Source organism: Camelus bactrianus, chromosome 6, assembly GCF_048773025.1.
Source record: "Camelus bactrianus isolate YW-2024 breed Bactrian camel chromosome 6, ASM4877302v1, whole genome shotgun sequence".
In the NCBI taxonomy this organism is placed as follows: Eukaryota; Metazoa; Chordata; class Mammalia; order Artiodactyla; family Camelidae; genus Camelus; species Camelus bactrianus.
The window spans coordinates 66,992,732-67,008,510 of record NC_133544.1 but is presented as its reverse complement, the minus strand read 5'-3'; the positions used below and the strand labels follow the sequence as shown (position 1 = coordinate 67,008,510).

Genomic DNA, 15,779 nt, shown 5'->3' with positions numbered 1-15,779 from the left:
TAATTTCAGTAGCCAGTTGCACACTGCCCTCATTCACGGTAACTGAAACGTGTCACTACAGTACGATCCTCTTCCAGAAATGTAAAGTGATCAGTTGGCGTGAAAACAAAGACTCAAGGCCAAGTATTGCACAACCTTCAATAAAGTTTTATCATATAACTTTTTCTTAAGAAAATCACAAATATACTTTAAGCTATAGGTACAAATGCACTATAAGGTTACATTTATAGGAATGTTTACAAATGTATCCCAAACAACTCCAGAGTTATTTATAATAGAAAGACCAGTTCTGCATTTTCCATAAACATTAGGTATAGGCCAAGATACACTTCTCTAGGCAGTCCACATTGATCATTTCAATTCTTTTCTTTCCTACAAAAATAAATGAATGAGATGGCTTTCACATTCAAGGTATTTTTATAGGGGTTGATTTTTACAACTAGGAGAATGCTATGTTTTATTTAGTTTTTAACTGCAACCCAAGATAATTTTTCCAAAGACCTTTAAATTTAATGTTTTAACTGATCAAATATTTAAGAGGGAATGATAATTGTATGCCAAGTTCATACTAAACAAGAAGTTCTATTCATTGCCCTTACGAACCTTTAAGTTCCATAGGACAGGTGTTTGCTAGTCTTTACAAATTACCTGAAATTTTAAAATAATAGTAACAGCTGTCATTAATTAGATGGTTACCATTTGTTAACTTCATTTAATCTTCACAACCATATAAGATGAAGGTTATTTTCTTCATTTTGCTGACGAGGAGATTGAGGCTCAGAGACAATCAAGGTCACCCAGGCAGGAAACCACAGAATTAGAATTAAAACCCAAGTCTCATACAAAAGCCAGTGCTCAATCAATTAGGAGGCCTTGAAACCAAGGCAGAACATTTTAATCACATCACAGACATGTATTTTGCCAAGTGGCAGATTTTCAAAGGAAAAATACAGTTTTCACAGAGATACAATTAAGTGGTGGGGAAGCCTGGGCTGTATTTCCATATTGCGTTGATTCTTCAGGCTGCTTGGTTTTTATAAGAACATTTACTATTAATGATTAAACTCGGAGCGGCAGTTTCCCTTTCTGACCTGTACATGTTTACTTATACCCTTCTTACAACAATCCAGAAAAATATAAGAAAGAAAATGCTTCTGTCCAACTCTGCACTCCTTACAAGAACAATTTGATTATAATCATCTTTCACCTAGAAGAGGGTCACTAACAGTAGGGAACTGGGATTCCCCTCGACAAGAAACCTGAAAAGAAACACAGCAGCCTCACAGTTTATAACAAAACCCCAAGCCCAAAGCTACGTACGCTTTTGGAATCCGAGGGGCCGTCCGCCGGCCGTGGCTTGGACCGCTCAAACACAGCTCTTAGAGATTCCTTCTCATGCTTCATCTTGCGCTTGAGAGCTTCTAGCTCAGAGGTGTCAGCTGTGGTCCCCTTCTTGGGGGGACGGATGAATAAGGCTTTAAAGGCCTCCAAGGCAGTCTCCGGCGGCTTTGGCTTCACCTCTCCACCCTGGGAGGGGGCTCCTCCCGGGCTGCTCTCACTCTCCTGGGGAGCGCTACAGCCCATGTCTTCCCCGCTGGGCTGCTCAGGGTCTTCTGCCTTCGGTTCTGCTTTGGGAACGTCGATGCTGAGCAGCTGAGAGAGCTGCTCCAGGAGAGTGGGAGTGGCCTTCGGATCATCTGTTTTCTCCCCAGTCTTCACTGTCTGAGGCCCTGCCTGCGCTAAGGACCTCTGCACAGGCTGAGTTAACCTGAGCAGAGCCAGGTCCCCATCCTTTGGTTTAATTTCAGTGATGGTCTCCCCACCCTCGGCTGTCGCTCCCTTCTTCAGCACGCGGAACCCACTAAAAAAAGCTGGAAGCTGGAAGGACCTCTCTCCAGGGACTTCTTTTTTAGAAGAGGTCTTCTCAGTGACATCAACACTTGCGTTCTGGTCTGATACCACAGACAGAACTCTGGAACCTTCTTCATCAGCTTGGCCTTGGCTGGGGCTGTGCTTTGTCTGAAGGCCAGCATCCTCAGGTTCCGATTTGCCACTTGTCTCTGGTGGAGTCCCTTGAGGAACTTTTGCACAAAGCTCTGCGTCACCCCTTTCTCCAGTGTCAATATTTTCCCCATCATCTCCTGGCTTTTCTTGGAGCGCCTCAGATGGTTCAGATAAAAAGACACCAGGGGACTTGGGGCCGGGAGCGTTGCTTCCCTCTTTCGGCTCCTGGCCTCCCTCATCAGAGTCGGAATCACTGGTGGTGTTCACCAGGGTCCCACGAACCAAAATGACACGGTCTCTGCTCACACTCAAAGGAGTGAGTGGAAGCAGCTCTTGACCAGGGAGAGAAATCTCTGCCTCCGCTTCTCTCCGACTTCCCTCCGTTTCCGACTCGGTCTCTACCCTACCAGTCTTCTCATCACTTCCGAGGTCAGGTGGGGCCTGAGCCTCTGCCTTGCGCGGATCCGGGCCACAGCTGGGCTCAGTCGGCTGAGGCGTGGGATCCACGACCAAACTGCGGAAGGCTTTCAGCACCGCATCCTCCTCATCAGGCTTCACAGCTTCCAATTTACTCGTAAACCCAAACAGGGATCTCACAGAGAACTTACTTAGGATCGACTGGGCCATGTCAAGCCTGGCTTCGGGTTGTCCTGGTTCCGAGCCATCACTGCCATTCAGAGCGCTACCAACGTCCTCCATGTCACTGCAGTGCCCTGGGTGGAAGTTCTGACTTCTGTTCCCTTCCCCTGCTTGCTCAGCTTCTCCACTCCATCGGCTCTTAGCTTCCAGGACGGAGAGCAACAGGACAGGCCAGTAGGGCTGAGCCGCAGAGCGAGCACACTTGGCCCGGCTCGCGTCCCTCCCAGCCCTCCTTCCGGCTCGCGCGGTGATGGGGCGCCCAGGGCGACTGCAAACAGTCCGAGGAGCTTTATGCGCAGAAGCCGCGGAGGCTGCGCACCTTACTACACACGGCCTGGGGAGGCTGCTCCTCGGGGACTTCCGTATTTATTCCCGGGGACAAAGGGCTTTTTGTCGTCGGGGAAGTCAGCCTGCCCCCAGGCATCCCAGCCCAGGACTTGCCACGAGCTCCGCCCCAGTGCCGGCCGGCCCTGCTCCTGGTCGCTTTCAACTTCCTCCCTGGTGAGCAAGTGAGGCTCCACAAGTGCTGAGCCGGCAAGCGGATCCTGACAGCCCTCAGCACACCCCGGAGCTGCCCAAGAAATTCAAAAGTGAATCAGAAGAAAGTGACTGGCATACTTCTCACCGGCCCTTTTTTGCCACCTAAATCATGGTCAGAAGCCTGTGCCATCCAAGCCAAAAAAACACCAAAAAACAAACAACAACAACAACAAAAAAAAAACAGCAGTGCACACAGACCCACAGCCACATACAAAGCCTAAAGCAAAGAAATCAAAGAAATAGATCATCTCAAAATGCCGGGACCTTCAAAAGCAGTTAATTTACTGCCGTTGAAGCTTTTTTTTTTTTTTTTAAAGTTTTTTCTTCCGCTTCCCTGCAGGTTTCATCTGGAATGCAGATTTTAGCTGCCAGAGCTGGAGCAGGAAAACCAACACGACTGGTTTCAGGTTACTGCTGTTTTAGCTTAGCTGGGTGTCTCCGTGCTCTACAAACAGGTACTTAGGCAAGCACGCCCACCACGCCCAGTGGTCACCAGCCTTAGGGTGGCAGAGTAAACAGCTCCGGCCCGGCAGGAATGATAACCCTCCACACTGTGCCAACCTCCGGCTTCTGCTCAGCAGCTCTGACTTCCTGGCTTTCTTAGCAATCTTGCTGGCCAAAGGGCACCCCTCTCTGCTTCAGCAGTCCAACCAACAAATTGAAACCTGGCATGATACACGGAAACACACAACCTGCCTTGTTAGACAAAGCACTTCATCAGAGGTCCCCAAGGAGCCACATTCCCCTAAGGGGCCAAACATCTGAACAGTCCCTATCAGTCAGGTCTCTGTCACAGACCCAACTTGCCAAAAACAGAAACAGGACGGACAAAACTACCACCAAATATCAGCTCAGTGTAGTTTCCAACACTGATTATATGCTGGGAACCTGGCAGTGAAGGGCATGGAAAAATCACAGCTCTGTTTCCTAGCTGCATAGCTGCCTCTTGGGACAGCTTCCTGTCGCACCTGAAGGTCTCGGTGTTTTTCAAATCCCATCTAGTCAGCAGGCATTTAGTAAGCACCTGGGATGGACAAGGCACTGTGCTGGATCGGGAGAGTCAAACTGGCTTAGTAGTAATCATGGCTTAATAGCAATCACTGGCTCTCTGAGTGAAGCTGCAAGAAGATTGAGCCGCAGAGTTAAATGCAAACAGAAATTTACTCTGCAAAAGAGAAGCTGTAGCCACAAGCAAAACAACTGTCTTGCTTGATCTGCAGCAGGGAATGGCTGTAGCTCCCACACTGATAACTTGAATCATGTTCCCCAATAAATATTAATACTGAGAAACTCTGATCTCAGTAATAAATTTCTACCAATGTGTTCAAAAGAAACCCTCACGCAAAAAGGGTACATATTATTATATCCCATCAACCCCTGTGGGAAAGATAAGTCAGTACATCCTAATCCCTGATTTGACCTTATGTCTAAATGGGTAGTTCCCTGTTTGCTCCTGATCAGTGTATTTTGGGATTATTAAATAGGTCACACTTAATCAAAAGGCCACACGATAACACACAGGAAAATTCATTGGTGCCATTTAAGTCTCAGAGCAAACTTCCTGTCTAGAGGAAATGCCCATCGATAAAATCACACTTCTGCTTCAAGAAAGAAGAAGAAAGGAATCATCACACCAGATCGCAAGATGGGTCTTCTGAAGAACTATGCAGACCAGCTGATACACGAGAGAGGGGAGGAGTCGGGGCACGTACTTGGTGCTTTTTAACTGAGAAGACTCCAGTTTCTCAGGCATCATTATTGATTTCCAGAAGATTCCCAGAACAGCTTTCCAAGCACTTTCAGCAGATTTGGGCAAAATGGGGCACAAATTGGAAGAGGCTGGTGGCTCTTCCATGCTCCAGCATGGAGTGGAATTACAAAGTTTCAGCACCCTCTCCGTACCCACAGACACCAGTACAATTTCACGGAAAGTAGGGAGTCTTGGGTCCCAGCTCCTTGGCTCGAGGTAGGTAAGGTATTATTAGGTTCATTTTAAAAGTTAAGCAATGATGGCCAAGAGAATGCAACTGACCAAAGCTGCATGGCCGGTAAGTGGGGAATGCTAATAATACCTGACACTTACGAGGTGTTTACAAGCACGGTGCCAGGTGCTCCACGTATATTAGCTGATGGATACACATAACGATTAGGTTGGTATTATTTTCTTTTTCCTGTTTGGAAACTGAGGCACAGAAAGATGATGTGGCTTGCCCATGTTCACAACATCAGCGAGTGGTGGAACTGGAACTTGAATCCAGGCAACCAGGCTCCAGAAGCCACAATCACTCTTCTGCATCCCTGATCTCTGCTTCCTGCCACAACAGGACTCCACGCATGCCTGCGTCTTGAAGTGTGTAGGGATGTCAGCCCAGTCAGTTGGTGGTCTCTCCCTAGGACATGTATTGTACTTTACCCTCTGAGATGATACAGAAGACTGACTTCACAAAAAATACACATATGAGAATGACCTTTCTTTCCCCTTGTAATTTAGGGGGAATGTCTAGAGGGGCTGCTTAGAAAAATCAGGCAAAAATTCCTAGTTGGCTTGTCTCCTGGTCACAGATAAGACAGAATCATCGGAACTCAAAAGTATCAAGGGGCTTTCCAGCTTACCCACACAATTCGCCTTCATTTTGGAAGCACAACTATCACAAAGACGCATCCATCCAACAATCGTTGTTAAGCACCAGCTCTGTACCAGGCTCCTGGAATATAAAGATGAAGGAACTCCAGCCCTCCGCCTTCATGAAACATGTAGTTTAATCGGGGAAATCAGCCAAGAAGGAGGCGACTCCCTGTTCACAGATGTAACTACTTCATACCGCAGACTCAGTCTAAATAGCAACAGGTGGACCCAAGGCAATTTTGAACGAGAACAGGCAGTGGCCATGTAAATACGAAAGTGAGTAAGAGCAGCATGGTGGTTTAAAGAGAATTGAATAGTGACTCTCGGACCCCTGGTTCTCCGGACCACGAGAAATGGTACTACTTCTGGCCATCTGGGGAATGAAAAAATGTTTCAGACCATAGTGTTCATGTAAGCAGCCTACACATTTGACCTTAGTTGGGTGGTCTTGAAAAATAAATCTATTTAATGCTTTAATAACCTCAGGGGGGAACATCATCACTTCTCTTGGATATTATTTCTCTCGGTTTTGTTCTGTGACACATACTTATTAAGTACCTACTACACAAAACCAGCGACAACCGAGACTTTCTCCTTCACAGCCTCACCTGATTCTCTTTCATTCTAACCTCAAGATACTTAGGAAACTCTCTAATAGCTACACCTGTGCAAAAGGCCAGCAACCCCCCCCCTTTTTTTTTTCAGAAATGATCTACCTTAGACAACTAGTTGAAACAAGCATGATCAATAGCAGGTAGAGTTTGACCCATGTGTTGTTCTTTGTAACTATTTGTTAAAAACAAACCCAGCTACCTGAAAACTGAACATAGTATTTGTGTGGAGAATTTACTACCAGTGAATTGTCCGTGTTCCTCCCATCACACCTCTCAGATTGAGGCTGGAGCTAATTATACCTCCTGGCAATGAGGACATTAGTCCAACAAACAACACCTAGTGAAATAAGCCTAAAAGAATGGCTGCAACAACAAAAAGGCACCTCATCTCCTGGATGAGGAGGAAGCAGCAGAACTTAGCTTCTTGATGCCCAGAATGATTAAAGGAATCGGCCTTACAAACTTTTTAAAATCCATTTGCAGAAATTGGACCCTGCCTACAAGAAAAACTTCCTAAAGCCCCCCCTTGTCACTCAGCTTAGATAATCCCCTCCCATATTCTCCCAAAAACTCAGCAAGACAAGGGAAAAATAAAGTAAGTGAGATGAATTTCATGGTGTTAGGCTAAATAATTCTCCTGTTTCTGCTTATTCAATAACCTTCAAGTTCTGGGCCTGATTTTAATGACTAACTGCTTCCAGCTTCTGGGGGTTCAGCTAGGTTCATGTAATGATTGCTTGAGAAAAGTAGAAAGGAGTTCAAATTAATAAGGGTAAGTAAGAGGGTAGAAACTATTTCTGTGAAAGAAAAAAGTTTAGAGCAATGGACCGGGAAAAGTAAGAGAACTATGACTAAAGATGTGAGCGGGGTACTGGGTGGAGGTGGGTTTGGGGGGTTCAGGAGGTGTGTTTTGACTAAATGAAGTCTGATACAAAGAGCAAGCTCCGGAGAAATGATGACATCACAAGTACCCAAAAAGACATACGTTAAATGAGAGGAGTGTAAGATGATGGAAGAAGGTGGAGAGAATCAAATTTGGGGAGTCTGAATGGGACTTTAGAACTACTAGAAGTCAACCAGCTCGGCATTCTTGTTTTAAAGATGGAGACATCTGAAGTCAGAAGACGCTGAGGAACTGGTACCCCTTCACACTGCTCAAGTGCAACAGCCAGATGGGAAACGAGGGGTCCTCACACCCCTCATCACATCCCCCTACCGCCTCGGCATGAAGTCTTACCTCCTTCCTGATCAGCATCCCCTTTACGCTCACTTTCCGCATCTTCAAAATGGAGCCAAATGAAAGACAGAGCTGGAGACCTCCTTAGGCTTCTCCTTCCCTCTCAGGCTTGGAGCACCCTCCCTGCCTTCATGGTGTGGATTCCCCCTGCCAACTAATGCAACACTCAGAGCAGCTCCTCTGGGTCAGCCTAGGAGACGCACACAGCTGTTTTTACTAATTGATTAAAGAGAAAACAGGCTGCACCTGCCTATGGCAAGGCCAGGGCTCAGGGATTAAGGCTTTTTCCACAGAGCAGTGTGAGTGCAAAATGTTTCTAAGACCGGCTCCACTGAGCAGTGTCCCAAGCTTCTGTGGAAGTGGGTTGAATGTCGGTAACAGAGTAGAAGACTCGGAAAGGCAGAGGAGAGGCCCAGGCATACTCAGGGCTGACGACGAGAAGAGAGCATCACGTCATCTTGCAGTGACGGAGGAGCCAGGGCAGCGTGCACAGTTAAGAACCTGGCCCTGGGTCCTGGGCTCCCGTCCTACTCTGCTCCTGCAAGAAGCATGACCTTGGGCAAGTTACATAAGCAACCTGGGCCTCAGCTTCCTCACCTAGAAAATGTGAAATAAGAAAAGTACCTACTTCATGGATCATGGAGAGCATTAAATCAACTAACCTGTATTTTACACTCTCAGCAATGCCCTCGCATAGTAAGCACTGTATGGATAGGATAGATTTTCATAGCAAAGGAGCGACTTTCTTAGAGACATCAACCAGCATCTAACAAAACTTTTCTTTAACCTTGTCAATATGAAGCAAGTATTTACTGATAAACTGACAGCCCAGGCAGGAAGCTGCCCCTCCCAATTCCCTCCTACGCATGCTCTTGGTCAGAGGAGCCATTTGGTCTGAACAGGATTATTCACGATAGATAAGCCTACTAAATACAGCTTCCCACGCCACATCTGTGCCACAAGTGCATTGAGCTCCAAAGAAAACTCAAGGAGCCCCTTTGGGGGTTTCAGGGCCCATGCTCTCTGGATGGTTTCTTTCCATCTGTATCACCTGAAGAGAGCAATTAACGGGTTCCCGGGTAGCCACTGTCGAGGGTGACAAAGCTCACCTGTTCTTTATTACTTTTCCTGTGCTCTAAGATGATTTTTTTAAACCAACTCCATCAGTCAAAAAAAAAAAAATCCATGAATTTGGATTTTCTCCTGGAAATCCTCTTCTCAGGAGTCTATTGACACACGCTGATGCTGTGCAGTCCCTTAGCAACTGTGATGTCCCCTCCCTCTAGGGAAGGGCGTGCCCAGACAATGGCTGGCCTGGGCATGAGCCCCCGGCGTCAATAGTTGAGCAAGGACCATTTTGGGCTGTTTTTAGGCCAACTCATTATACTTCAAAGGCTTACGTACTTCATTTAAAATGTCCTTATTTTTACAAATAAGAAAATCAAGCTTGAAATAGTTATGGCATTACTGCCTTAGGGTCTTACTGTCAGTTATTCCTAAGATTGATTCCACCAAGCAGTACCTGAGTCCTTAGAAATGGACTGGATGTAGATGATGAAGTAAAGTATTATAAGAGAGAAAAGGAAAGGCTGTGACTTAGCTGTGGAGCTGGAGAGGAGGGGGAGAAGGAGTGTTCTTTAAGGCACAGAATTTCCTGGGATATGTTTTTGAAGAGTTTTGAGCTTTTCCCAAAAGAGTAATAGGATGTCCCACATACATGACCACTACAGAAGGCACGGAGTCCGTGGAGAAAGCATGTCATTGTGGCTAAAAGTTGTTCATGATACAAGCTTTAGATGAGGATCTGGAATCTAATAAACCACATATGCTTCTTGCTGCCTGAACTCTCCTTCTTCCTGACACTGGCTCCACTGTGACTGGATATCTTTTTCTTGTCCTTACTTAATTTTTTTTTAAGTAAAAGTTATCTTGAGAATATTAGTTCAAACACCAAAGATCTAGTTATCATTTTAAAATTTTTTTTTTTTTTAATTTAAAGGAGGCAAAGGAGAAATGAGGGGAAGATGAGGATTTCCCTAAAGGAAAATGAAGGCAGGTGAGAACATCATGAGGGGAGAGGGGCGAGAGAGCTGGCGTTGTTTTAGGGGGTCACTCTGTTGTCCCAAGGAGGCACCAAGCTCAGTTCTTTATGCAAGTTTTCTAGTACCTTAATCCTCCCCATAGCTCTATGAGAAAGGGGTCACTGACGCCAGGTTGTAGATTAGTGCAAGTGTCTGTGATGCTGGAAATGTTCTGTATCTGTGTCATCCAATGCAGTCCATACTACCCATGGCCTCTGTGCACTTAAAATGTGGCTAGTGTGACTAAATAACTACATTAAAAAAAATTTTTTTAATTGAAGTACAGTTGATTTATAATGTGTTAATTTCTGGTATACAGCATAGTGATTCATTTATACATATATATATATTCTTTTTCATTATAGGTTATTACAAGGTATTGAATATAGTTCCCTGTGTTATACAGTAGGACCTTGTTGTTTGTTTATATATAGTAGTATCTGCAAATCCTGAGCTCCCAATTTATCCCTCCTCACCCACTTTCCCTACTGGTAACCACAGTTTGTTTTGTAACTATATTTTACATTTTATTTAATTTTAATTAATAGTCATACGTGACTAGTGACAACTGCTTGGTCACTGCCTTAGATGTTAATACTGAGGCTCAGAGAAATGAAGTCAATTCTAAGATTACACAAGCAGTGAGTGGCATACCCCGGATCTGCTCTGGATCAACCCGATTCTTTTCATTCCAATAAGTCAAAAAAACATGGAGTTTTGTAACATTTTCTTTCACATTGAAACATCAGAATGGGGGCAAAATAGATCACCCAGTTACCGGAACCAATTTGCCACAGCAGTTAGAATTTGCAGAGAGCAGAAAGGACACATTATGAGCTCTGATCTGCTAAGTAATGATTCCTGAAGTTAATACTCACATCATTTAGTCATTTTAAGAGACAAATATGGAAACCAATGTAAAGGCATTAAAATTATAAAGGAGAAAGTAAGCTAGGCACTATCACAACTATGACCCTATTCTTTTTTTAAAATTATTAGGTTAATGCCTAGATATTGTCTTTCTTTTTTATATCTAGAAATAATAATTTTTGGTTGCTGTTATGTTTGGAATCTCATTTTTTAGTTTTATTTTTTATTGAAGTATAGTTCATTTACAATTTTAGTTTCAGGTGAACAGCAAAGTGATTCAGTTATACATATACCTACATATATTATTTTATTGTTTTTTATGGTTGAGTAATATTCCATTGTATATATACACCACATCTTCTTTATCCAGTCACCTGTCGATGGACATTGAGGTTGTTCCTATGTCTTGGCTATTGCAAACAGTGCTGCTATGAACACTGGGGTGCACGTATAATTTTTGAATTATACTTTTCCCTGGATATAAGCCCAGGAGTGGGATTGCTGGCTCATATGGTATGTTTATTTTTAGTCTTTTAAGGAACCTCCATACTGTTCTCCATAGTGGACGCACCAATTTACATTCCCACCAACAGAGTAGGAAGGATCCCTTTTCTTCACACCCTCTCCAGCATTTATTTTTGTAGACTTTTTAATGATGGCCATTCTGACTGGTGGGAGGTGGTCCTCATTGTAGTTTTGATTGATATTTCTCTAATAACTAGCGATATTGAGCATCTTTTCATGTGCCTGTTGGCCGTAGGACCCTGTTCTTAAACACAGTTAAAGAGAGAGCAAAGTAAAAAGAGGAGGAGACAAGAGCTATGGTTTTGGAGGGAGATGTGTTTGGGTTCAATATGGGACACTAGCTGTGCCACTTAGGCAAGTTCTTTGGCTGTGAACGAGTATCTACATGGATAAAACGGGGAAAACAATAACTGATAGGATTGTTCTAAGAATTCAGTGTGATAATATTCCTAACCCAATGCTTGCCTGATTTACCTCAGACACTTAATAAATAGTGGCCATCATTATTATGGAGCATATGTAGTTACAGGGATCAATGACCTGGGGGAGAGGAAATCACCTTCCCATGGTTTTGAAATATATTCACTATTGCCTCCATTTTGCACATCATTTTAATTGGGGATTTAAAATAAAACAAGTATATAGAGAGCACTACTGTCATTTTCAACACTTTAAAAAATACCATGAAATATTCTGGAGAAATGTTATAACAAGTCCCTGGAATCACAGTCATAGCTGGAAAGGGAAGTTTATGACGTTCATACACAGGACATTTAAGGAGTAGCTGCAGTTTTTAATGCAACTGAGAAGAAATAATAGTAATAAATCAAGACGGCTTAATTAAACCCTGTTAAAGTCAAAAGGCAAGAGACGAATAGATGGGCCCTGAAAACTGGAGCCATTGTTAGCACAGGAGTGCTCTCAAACCTTCTCTAGGCAAAGGCTGCTGCATTTCAGATTTTGCATGGAGCACATGAGATGTAATTTTAACCACAAATCCCCATCTCTATCCCGGAGAGGAAAGAAAGAAAATACTTTTCTGAAACAGACACATGGAACATAAATGATACACGTGGAAGGAGACCAATGTTTAAAGAAGCGATGGGAAGCTCGCAGCACTCCAAGTCTAATGAGTGCGGACAGCTCTGAGGTTCTGAGACAGAAGAGGGAGGCTGCAGGCGATGGAACTCATTCAAAAGGAGCACAGAAGCGATCATTTGAATTGCAGAGACGCCAAATAAAATATTTCAGTGTGATATTCCAATTCATTTAAATTGAATTCATAGACAAATTCCTTACCAATTTTAGGAAACTCAGCCCTACTCTGTGTTCTCTCAGGCTCTGGCAGCATAATACAAAGTTTTCTCCATGTAGACGCTTCAAGAGTGCAAATTTTACATAAACTGCTATTACAGCTCATGTCAGAAGAGACAAAGAGAAAATAAGGACAGTCAGTGTCATCGTCATCAAAGAAAAGCAAACTGCACAGTTTCAGTAACCATTAAGGTGTCCAATGGTTAAGACAAGCCTATCATTCTTTTTGTTGTGTAAAGAAGTCTGAGATGTTACTCGATTTGTCATGATCTTGCAGTATATGGAGAGGACAGGTAGATGCCAAGGGAAGTGTGAGAAATGGCCGAAGAACTTGAACTTTATGATTGGCATAAATTAGGATTCCTTTTAAAATGTGATAACAACCTTCCACGCCAATTTCAAAATTGGAACTAATCTGAGAGAGATAATCAGTTGAATTTCATGGGGTTTAGGAATAAAATCAGATAACTCTTTTCCAACTGCTTTATCATGACTTAAAGTGGTGAGCAGTTTGTAAGAAAAAAAAAAGTGATTTTTTTTCCAGTATGATCAATAATGTATCCCTTCCAATGTTCTTTTCACCTAAATCCTTTCTTGTACATTTATCATCAGGCGGCAGACACATGATCTGTGTCTCTTTCTCTCTCTTTCACGCGCATACACTCACACATGCATACTCACACATACAAACAGACCTAGTCCTGCAGAAAACAAGCCACTTTGGTATTTCTGAGTTTACTTCACCTGCAAATACAAGCCCCCAGGCTGTCATGAATATGCTAGTGATTTGGGGAGTCCACCTGTGGCCTTGAGCGTTAAGTGACAGGCTCTCACTGGCTTCCATGGAAACAAGACAGGGATGTAGCCCTTTCTAGGTGCAAAGGCACTGCCTCAGAGAGTGCTCTGCATTCATTCTTCGCTATCGAAGCTAATTTACGCTGTGGAGTCTGCCATTTAGCAGAGAAGGACCAGGGAGCGACTGAAATCTGCTCATGTTCCCATCGGGGTTGCCCCATTTTTTGTAAAGACCCCAGGTCTGCAGCATCTCAAGTTCCATGTGAGCAGTTGCAGACTCTTCACTGGATTGAGTTCTGGGGGGTGATTTTGCTTGTGGTTCTAACTTCTAATTCTGAGCCTGGTTCTCAATCCCTCTTACTGAGTACATGAGCTAACTCATAGCCATTAAATAAATTTGTTTCTTATATTAAAAACAAAACAAACAAAAAAAGCATCCAAACTAGTAAAGAGGCAGAGAGGCTTAACATTTAAGCATTTGGGTCCAAACTCAGACAGACCTGAGTTCAAATCCTTCACCTGACTTTACTGAACCTCTCTCCTTATTTGTACAATAGGTATAATAATACTTCAAAGGGTGGTACCCGGCAATTTAGGAAGGAATCAATACATGGAAATTTTGTTGCTTGTTTAGACACTTAGGGTTGGGTGTGAACTTGGTAATTATATCCTTTCATTCATAAGGTGCAATTACTTGGAACCCAATGCTGTGTCCTCCCCAGACATTTAAGCCAATTCAGCAAGGAGAATTCCAACAGGTGAGGTGATTCAGATGATCCTTGGAAACCAGAATCACCAAGAAGAGTTCTAAGTCTATGTTTGAAAAGCTGGCAAGCAAAATCTTACTTTAGAATTTATGCAACCAATATAGACTTCTACGTACTGCTTACCTTTTCTGCTTTCATACTTTTTGTCCAATCTTAGGCCACACGTCTTTACATCTCTTTGAGTGTCTTTTTCTACCCTGCCCATGTCCCTTATTTCCAGACACTTTACAAACCATCCTCCATGGTAACATTCCTCTCAAGTGGAATCTTTAAGAAACTGCTCTTATAATAAGAAGTTAGACCCAGTTTGCACTGTGGTCTGTACAGATTCAGTTGCTTTGATACATCTGGTTTGTGGTGTACTGGAAACCGAGGAGCATAGCAAATGATTGTTCCCAGTTTGGTGGACTATAAGAAACTGCCCTTTGAGAAATGCACACTAAAACTACAATGAAGTGTCACCTCACACCAGTCAGAACAGCCATCATTCAAAAGTCCACAAAAGATAAATGCTGGAGAGGCTGTGGAGAAAAGGGAACCCTCCCACATTGTTGGTGGGAATGTAGTTTGGTGCAGCCATTATGGAAAACAGTATGGAGATTCCTCAAAAGACTAAAAATGGACTTTCCATATGATCCAGCAATCCCACTCCTGGGCATGTATCCAGAGGGAACTCTAATTTGAAAAGACACATGCACCCCCAATGTTCATAGCAGCAATATTTATAATAGCTAAGACAAAGAAGCAACCAAAATGTCTACTGACAGATGGCTGGATAAAGTTATGGTATATTTATACAATGGACTACTACTCAGCCACAAAAAAGAATAAAATAATTACATTTGCAGCAACATAGATGGACCTGAAGACTATCATTCTAAGTAAAGTAAGCCAGAAAGAGAAAGACAAATACCATATGATATCACTTATCTGTGGAATATTTTAAAAAGACAAATGAACTTATTTACAAAACAGAAACAGACTCACAAACATAGAAGACAAACTTATGGTTACTAGTGGGGAAGGGAGTGGGAAGGGATAAGTTGGGAGTTCGAGATTTGCAGATACTAATTACTACATATAAAATAGGTAAATAACAAATTCATACTGTATAGCACAGGGAACTACATTTAATAGCTTGTAGTAATTTGTAATGAAAAAGAATATGAAAATGAATATATGTATATATATATGACTGAACTATTATCCTGTACACCAGAAATTGACACAACATTGTAAACTGACTCTACTTCGATAAAAAAATATCAAGTAGACTGTTCAATGTTTTAATATCAGTATGACTAACATATAATCAATATAAAATCAATACAAAGAAAATTATGCAAAATTTTAATGTAAATAGAGATATTTAAATGTAGCTCTGAAAATTAATTTTCAAAAAAGGAAAAAAAAAGAAACTGCCCTTTAAGGCTGACTTTGTAAAGTTCATGCTCTAAATGGGTGCTCTGGGGTGACTGAGAGTTTATCACGTAGAGATGCTACCCTAAGGCAAGTCACACATTTGGTGATTGGATGTGGCCCCAAAATTGATACCTAGGGTAGCCAGATGTAGTAAAGAAAATACAGGACAACCAGTTAAATTTGAATTTCACACAAACAACAAATAATTGTTCACTCTAAGTCATATTTAGGAACTTCATGACCTAAAAGTAGAGCTGACTGAGCATTGGGTTTAAGCTTTCAGGAGCTTTGTAGGTCACCCAGAATGGTCTACAGGATCTGCTGGAGCAGGCTGGTCACCCAGAC

The 15,779-nt window shown here is 42.9% G+C and overlaps 1 protein-coding gene across 4 annotated transcripts in view; it reads right to left on the bottom strand.

The window, feature by feature from the left end:
- Positions 1 to 15,779, bottom strand: part of FMN1 (formin 1) — a 361,575-nt gene that overhangs the window by 270,748 nt on the left and 75,048 nt on the right. The window contains exon 1 of one of the 4 annotated variants that reach the window (XM_074365870.1): positions 1,321 to 3,415. The exons of the other annotated variants lie outside the window; for them this stretch is intronic. Within the exon in view, the coding sequence (XP_074221971.1) occupies positions 1,321 to 2,703 (1,383 nt within the window). The 5' untranslated portion in view covers positions 2,704 to 3,415. Of the gene's footprint in view, positions 1 to 1,320; positions 3,416 to 15,779 lie in introns of those variants that run through there. 4 annotated transcript variants of the gene reach the window in all.